The sequence below is a fragment of the Acinonyx jubatus genome, chromosome X (assembly GCF_027475565.1).
Source record: "Acinonyx jubatus isolate Ajub_Pintada_27869175 chromosome X, VMU_Ajub_asm_v1.0, whole genome shotgun sequence".
In the NCBI taxonomy this organism is placed as follows: domain Eukaryota; kingdom Metazoa; phylum Chordata; class Mammalia; order Carnivora; family Felidae; genus Acinonyx; species Acinonyx jubatus.
Window position 1 is genome coordinate 59973678 of NC_069389.1, and position 8527 is coordinate 59982204.

General features: G+C 42.3%; 1 protein-coding gene across 1 annotated transcript; it reads right to left on the reverse strand.

The window, feature by feature from the left end:
* Window positions 1-1416: 1416 nt before the first annotated feature.
* On the reverse strand, window positions 1417-3722 carry MAGEE2 (MAGE family member E2). Its single transcript, XM_015086145.3, has one exon. It carries the CDS (start codon window positions 3517-3519, stop codon window positions 1948-1950), a length of 1572 nt encoding a protein of 523 aa, XP_014941631.2. The 5' UTR covers window positions 3520-3722; the 3' UTR covers window positions 1417-1947.
* Between the last annotated feature and the right edge of the window lie 4805 nt (window positions 3723-8527).

An 8527-nucleotide genomic window follows, 5' to 3' on the forward strand; every position in this document is an offset into this window, starting at 1 on the left:
TATTAAGGGTCCAGGGAGGCTAAAGAATGAGAGCTCTCAGCACACAGGCAGGACTCTACTTCAAGATCCCAGATTTTGAGTTAGATATTCTCCCGCCTCACAACTCCACCCCCAGCCTATTTTCCAGAACCCCTTTAGCTCTAGCTCTCTAGTTACTCATTTTCTCATTACTAGAAATCCTGCCCTTAGTGTTCAGTTTTTCGCGGAATGTTACGATAGGAAAGATCGCTGAGACCAGGTGGGGGTGTATCTCCCGGGCAACCGCGGAGTGGACATGCGCAGTGGCTTCCCCAAGCTGGCAGCTCTAATCTGACTTCTGCAGGCGGGGGGATTTGGAAACAAAACGGTGTATCTCCCTTCTTTTTGTCCCTCCCCCGGCGAGACAGTTGTGTCATTCTCTTCCTGAGGCTGACTTAAATGTGAGGAAAGTCTTCTCTCATTTGTTAGGAGGTGGCAGTTTGGGGTAGCCCTTAATGATTAAATGGATGAAAGGGCAGAAAGCTTATGGGTGTCAGGTGGTGAGGAAATATAACACCTAAACCACTGGCGGGCAACTCCCCCACCCCTGCGTAATAGATGACTTTCCATATAATATCCACTACTGAGCCAGGGCTCCCTTACAGAAATTGTTTTTTGCAGGCTCTCTGGGGAAAGCTTAGGGACAGCTGTGAGCAGGGTTAGAGGCTGCGTGAAGGATCAGGATGAAGAGAGCCAAAGTACTCACCTTAACAGCTTGGATGCAGAAGTAAACTGCAGTGGCAGAGATTGCTGGGTAGAGCTTCAAGTAGATTGTTTGGTCTGACCCAAGATCCAAGACCAGTTGCCTTCAGGAGAATCATTATTGGTTCCCAAGACCCACTCTCTGAGAATATGGGTCTTTGTTATCTCTGCCCCAGGCTTCCCTCTCCCACTTCCCCCTTGAACTCAACACTGTCTTTCTGAATCCCCCAAAAGGTGTTTTTACATACCGCCCCTGACTTCATCAACAATCCCTCCCTCCTCCTTTCCAATCTCAGGTCTTAGAAGTCACTAAAGGAGAATTTGCCCTCAGCCCTACATAGCACCTCATACTCCCCTTCCACCACCTCACTCACTCCACCACTAATCATTTGCTGGACACCCCTGCCCCTTCCCTAGCCCTTCTTGTGCCCCATTGCCTTCTCCACTGTCCCCTCCCAGCACCTACAGTTTAGTTGGAAGTTACTACTGTGGTCTCTCCTAGCACTCTGAGCTTACCCCTACTATATTACCACAGCAATAAAATATTTTCTGGTTTACTTCAGTGGCCCCTTCCCCTTAAGCCCTGGGTTCAGCTGGGTCTTCTTCACCCTTATATTCCCAGCACAAAGCATGTGCTCTGAGCATGGCAGGTGCTTAATAAATGTTTGTTGAATAAAAGAATCCTTAAGCATGGTATCTAATTCATTATACTTATATTTTTCACTACATTTGGAACAGCAAAGCAAATACAGGTAAATGCCAGCAATTTTTTTCTTACACAACAGTAGACACAAAGAAGGCATCCACAGATCAGTGATATTGTGTTTGATTTTGTTGTGTGTGTGTTGTTACTATTGTTACTTAACTTTTGCACCACAACATTTTACTAATTATTTTAAACAATTAAAGAACATTTATATGTTCTCTTCCACATCATAGAAAGATGTAAACGTTACCAATACAATTTACACAGATATCTGAGTTTTATATTAAAACAAGACAGGGATAGCAAATGAGCAATTTCATTTATAAACATTGATCATGAACCTAATTCAAGGGTATATCGTAAGGGAGGGAATACTATTAGAAAGAGAACACAAATAGCAAACACAATGTGTACATTCCACCCCAGCCCTGACTGACTTGTGATTTGGGGCCTCAGTGCCCATTTCCCCAGGGCACCTATAACTGATTACACCCAATTAATGTGATACATTTTCCCAGATTTCACATGGGGCCAAAGAAGAACATGGCAGTTGCCTCAGATCTGACTCTGGCCTCCTCATCTTCAACAGCCTCCCTATATTGCTCTGGCCAGTCCTGTGGTCGCTTTCTGTACAGCCTGGCCATATACTCCAAGGCTTTCATTTTGGTAGTTTCAAGGTGAGCTCGAGGACCCCATAGAAGCTCATACTCAACTGGATTAGAGTAGGACAGTGGCCTGCATTCCAAGTAGCGCTGTCTCATAAGCTTGCAGGTGATGGCATGCTTTCTTCCTACATCCACACCAAATCTACGAAGCATGTTCCAAATGTTGGCCTCTTTGACACGGTTGCCCATCAGGAAGATCAAACCCAAAATTGGCATCACATATTCTTGAGTGGGTCTCCCCAGGCTGTCTAACATCATTTGCTCTTCTTCTGATTCTGGTTGCTGGACAAGGAGGTAGATGTGTTCACTCGTATCAACCTCAATCAGAGAGAATCCATAGAACAGATCAAGGATTAGAGTAGCTCGACTGAGGATATTTGGGAACACTTCCTCAAATTCTTTGCCAGTGTGAGCCAGTAGCTCATCCTGATGTATAGGCAGCAACTCCTCAGTGACATTAATGGCCAACTGGACCAAATCATTGGCCTTATCATTCATAGTGTCCTCTGACCAGAATTCCAAGCCAGCAGCCTGTCTTCTTTCTTTGGCTTTGTCAGCTTCCAGGGCCTTGTTATATTCTTCTGGCCAGCTCCAGGGTTCTTCATCATGGGCCTCTGCCACAAACTTCAGGGCTTCCATCTTTGTGATTTCCATGTGGGCTCTAGAGCCCCACAAGAACTCAAATTCGAGGGGATTAGTGCCATATACTGGCCAGTACTCCAAGAACCGCATGCGCACAAAGTCAGTAATGAGCAGGTTCCTTGTGTTACCAAAGAGGTTGTTGATCCTCTGGGGATCACCCAGCAAATCAACCTTTAACAGCAGGTCCCAAATGGATGCTTCTCTTGCCCGGTTGCCATTCAGAAGGATGTGGCCTAGGACCAAGGCCAGGAGACCTGCCTTTGGCACATCCAAGGATTCTGTTATGCGATCAGTGGTCTGGAAACCCCGTTTGCTGATTAGGTTGTAAATGTCAGCCTGGGGATCAAGAACCCTAAGGTTCAACCCAAAGACCTGATCCAGGTGGGCTGAGGCTCGTCTAAGGATCTCAGGGAACTGATCTGAGTATTCTCTGAGGAACTCTAGCATCTCTGCTTGCTGGATAGAACCCTCGGTTTGGCTTTTCATTCGCATGAAATTCACCAAAGCAATTGACCTGTCTTCTAGAGGGTCGTGGACCCTGAGCGCCCCCAAACGTTGGGACTGCTCTTCAATTAGGACCTCGAGGTCATTCGGGTCCTGCGCAGTCTGGGAAGCGCTGGCATCCTGAGGGTTGATTAGCGCATGAGGGCCCTGGAGGGCCTGGGGAACAAGCATGGAGGTCGGAGACCCAGAGGCGTCACTAGCCTGCATCTCACCCTGACGGTCGCCGTAATCTGCAGTGGTCTCTGCGCTGCCGCGGCGCGCGTTCTGGCTTACCAGAGACATGGTTCCAGGAGTCAGCAGCAGGAACGGGGAAATCAGCAATCTGTCAGAGAGAGGATGGTAGGAGTCGGCGCCTCAGCACAAATCCTAAGCCAGAGACCCGGGATCAGGAGGGAGAGCTGGAGAGAGAAGCGATCTTTCTACACAACCAGTGAGCAAAAGACCGCTAGCTTCTCAGTACCTAGCTTTGCCGCAGCCTACGCAGGCGCAGTCTGGTTCTGCGGCATGGTGGCCACGCCCCGCTTCCAGTCCCCCACTCCTGCCCACTAGGGCTGCCAGGAAGACTAGGGTGGTTGAAGTGGTTGCTGCTGGATTCAAACATTTTAGAGCCGAGAATTCAAGAAAGGGGCAACAAACGGAGGTAAAGCAGAATTAACAAGGAATGAGAGATGTTCAATGACATCAGTTTTTCTGTGAGGTGAAAAGCGCCACGTTAACAGAAGATTCAAAGACGAAGAGGAGGATGCTAACAATGAGAATTATTTTATGGTTTCATTAATTTATCCACACACTCAGCAGACATTTCTTGAGTACATACCACGTCAGGCACAGTGCTGGGTACTAGGGATACAGCAGAGGACAAACATAATGATTACCTCTTTCTGTATGGAGCTTACATTCTGAGGTAGGTTCAAACAACGGTGATAATAATGAGAGCTAACCTTTATGGAGCATGTACTATGTACAAGGCAATTTCTGGTACTTTCACTTGCCCCACATTAAAACACTTAATGTTAGCTATGAGGTAGCTACTCTTAATGGTCCTCATTTTACAGATGAGGAAACTGGGTCACAGAAGTGAATTTACCTGTTCAAAATCAGGGAGCAACAAATGGAAGAGAGGAGTATTTGAACACAAGTCTGTCAGAATCTCAAGCATAAGTACGTTCTCTGATACCATCTGCCATTCAAAGAATTTTTTTAACCCTATTCATTAAAAATGACTCATATAAGTTAGATGGAAATAGTTGCCCTAATGTAGGGTCAATTAACATATGGTATAAATACAGAAGGAGCAAGCATGGATTACAGTTTAGTTTGAGACGTCTTGGAATAGGGGCACATGTGGGGCGCCTGGGTGGCTCAGTCGGTTGAGCGTCCAACTTCGGCTTGGGTCATGATCTCACAGTCTGTGAGTTCGAGCCCCGAATCAGGCTCTGTGCCGGCAGCTCGGAGCCTGGAGCCTGTTTCGGATTCTGTGTCTCCCTCTCTTTCTGCCCCTCCCCTGTTCATGCTCTGTCTCTCTCTGTCTCAAAAAAATAAACGTTAAAAAGAAATTAAAAAAAGTAATGGGGGCACATGCTTCACGGAGAAACTGAGCTCTAAGTGATGGACAGGATGTAAAGGATATATAAGGGAATTCTAGACTGAAGGATCAGCATCAGAAAAGGCCCAGAGGTGTGAAAGTACAAAATAAGTTTGCACTGCAGCTGGTTACCCAAGTGGCTACAGCCAAAGTATACTAGTATGAGTGGGAAATGAGGATGAAGGTGGTGAGCCAGGAATGATTGGATTTCCTGTTTTTTCACTAAGCAGTAACTGGTTGGAGTCCCACAAGGTGAGAATGGAAACACCAGAAAAGGGCCTGGTTATTTAGAGGTCGGTCATATGTTTGGGGAAGCATAATCCAAGCACTTTGACCAGGAAGAGGGGTCAGCTGCTTTATCTTCAGGGAATGCTACCAAAATAATTGTGCTAAATTCTAGCTCTCAACCATCAAGCTACTCGGTAAAATAGTGGGAAAGGAAAAAATATTACATAGGGTTGCCATTTGCAGCCTTCCTTAAATTCTTGGTAGTAATAAATACTGTAACATTTAGTTATCCTGTGCCCAGGGATTTCTTCAGAAAGCACTACCTTCACATGTGGAAGCCAGACGATTACCTCCGAAATTTTCTATATCTCAGATGTTCTCTATCAGTAGCAAAGCAGGCAGTTCAGGACCATGGATTTGGCCAAACTGGGGTAAAGAGAACAATGTTTATACAACTGAATATGCATGTTCTGCAAGGTAGAAGTGTGTGGTTTGTGTGCTGATTATATCTTAGGAGAATCGTGTGGAAAACAGCACCATCTTTGAGCTACCAAAAAGGTATAATCGAGATCAGATCTGATGGGATCCCTCAGTTTGGTCATTCCATTTCCCTAGGAGAGCTCCATGTTCTTTGTCTCAGCAGGTGTTGCCTGGCTAGAATTTTATTCTTCAGTCATAAAAGAAAAGAGATATGTATTTTTCTGAAACCCAGCTCACAGTTTGTCATGAGTTGAAGCTTCTACTAACACTCCATCTAATAACAAAAACCCAACATTGAATGGAAACATTTTGCCTCTAAATAACATCCTAATCTGATTCCACAGATTTCAAGTCCTTCACAAATTGGTCCCTACCTGGATTTCCATCTTCATTTTTATCCCCCAGCATTTCCATCCATAAATTCTGCTTCCAAGCCACATTTAGCTACACTCCTGGTCCCAGCCATTTATATTCTACTGGTCTCTGAAGTAGTTTTAGTTCTTGCTAAGTGAAAAATTAAGGAGTTGTGACTGTGAATGTGACATATGGTGTATTTTCCACTCTAAGTGTGAATTAAAAAGATAGGATCATACTCATCATTCTGAACTTCTATCAGCATTTTCTAAACTCCTTTTGCAATTTAAAACCATGAATATCCTAAATTCCACATATGAGTGAAATCATATGGTATTTGTCTTTCTCTGACTGGCTTATTTCACTTAGCATTACGCTCTCTAGCTCCATGCATGTGGTTGCAAATGGCAAGATGTCATTCTTTTTATGGCTGAATGATATTCCATTATATATGTATGTATATATGTCATATCTTCTTTATACATTCATCTATCTATGGACACTTGGAATAATTTGGCTACTGTACATAATGCTGCAATAAACACATGAGTGCATATAGCCTTTTGAATTAGTGTTTTGTATTTGTGGGGTAAATACCCAGTAGTGCAATTACTGGATCGTAAGGTAGTACTATTTTAAATGTTTTGAGGAAACTCCATACTGTTTTCCACAGTGGATGCACCAGTTTGCATTCTCACCAATAGTGCACAAGGATTCTTTTTCGCCACATCCTTGCTTTCACTTGTTTCTTGTATTTCTAAATTTTTATTTTAATTCCAGTTAGTTAACATACAGTGTTATATTAGTATCAGGTGTACAGTATAGTGATTCCACAATTTCATATATCATCTGGTGCTCATCACAACAAGTGCACTCCTTGAACCCCATCGCCAATTTAACCCATTCCTCCACCTCCCACTCTGGTAATCATCAACATGTTGTCTATAATTAAGTCTGTTTCTTCATTTGTCTCCCACTCTGTCTTGTTTTTTCCCTTTGCTCATTTGTTTTGCTTCTCAAATTCCACATATGAATGAAATCATACTGTATTTGTCTCCTCTGACTGACTTATTTCACTTAGCATAATACTCTCTAGCTCCATCCACATGCTTGAAAATGGCAAGATTTTATTCTTTTTTATGGCTGAATAATATTCCGTTATTACTATATTACTATGTCAATATTACTATATACTGTCAATAATGCTACTATAAATATAGAGGTGCATGCGTCCCTTTAAATTAGTGTTCCTATATTCTTTGGATAAATAAACAACAGTACAACTGCTAGATCATGAGGTATTTCTACTTTTAACTTTGTGAGGAACTACCATACTGTTTTCCACAGTGACTACACCAGTTTGCATTCCCACCAACAGTGTAAGAGAGTTCCCCTTTATCCACATACTCGCCAACATCTGTTGTTTCCTGTATTGTTAATTTTAGCCATTCTGACAGGTATGAGGTGATATCTCATTGTAGTTTTGATTTGCATTTCCCTGATGATAAGTGCTGATGTGAATCTTTTCATGTGTCTGTTAGCCATCTGTATGTCTTCTTTGGAAAAACGTCTATTTATGTCTTCTACCTGTTTATTAAGTGGATTACATAAGTTCTTTCTTTCTTTCTTTCTTTCTTTCTTTCTTTCTTTCTTTCTTTCTTTCTTTTTTAATTATATTTTTTTAATTTACATCCAAATTAGTTAGCATATAGTGCAACAATGATTTCAAAAGTAGATTCCTTAATGCCCCTTACCCATTTAGCCCATCCCCCCTCCTACAACCCCTCCAGGAACCTCTGTTTGCTCTCCATATTTAAGAGTCTCTTCTGTTTTGTCCCCCTCCCTGTTTTTATATTATTTTTGTTTCCCTTCCCTTGTGTTCATCTGTGTCTTAAAATCTTCATATGAGTGAAGTCACATGATATTTGTCTTTCTCTTACTGACTAATTTCGCTTAGCATAATACCCTCCAGTTCCATCCACGTAGTTGCAAATGGCAAGATTTCATTCTTTTTGATTGCCGAGTAATATTCCATTGTATATATATACCACATCTTTTTTATCCATTCATCCATCAATGGACATTTGGGCTCTTTCAATACTTTGACTATTTTTGATAGTGTGGCTATAAACATTGGGGTGCATGTGTCTCTTTAAAACAGCATACCTGTATCCCTTCTTTATATATTTTGGATACTAACCCTTTATCAGATATATTCATCTGCAAATATCTTCTCCCATTCTGTAGGTTGTCTTTTATTTTGTTGCTTCCTTTGCTGTGCAGAAGCTTTTTATTTTGATTTAGTCCCAATAGTTTATTTTTGCTTTATTTCCCTTTATCTAGAAAAATGTTGCTAGAGCCAATGTCAGAGAAATTACTGCCTGTGCTCTCTTCTAGGATTTTTATGGTTTCAGGTCTCATATTTAGGGCTTTAATCTATTTTGGATTTCTTTTTTGTGTATGGTAGAAGAAAGTGGTCTAGTTTCTTTCTTTTTCATGTAGCTTTCCAGTTTTCCAATACCATTTATTGAACAAACTTTTCCCCATTGCATATATTCTTGCTTAATTAGTTGAAGATTCATTGACCATACAATTGTGGGTTTGTTTCAGGGCTTTCTATCCTTTTCTATCAATCTATGTGTC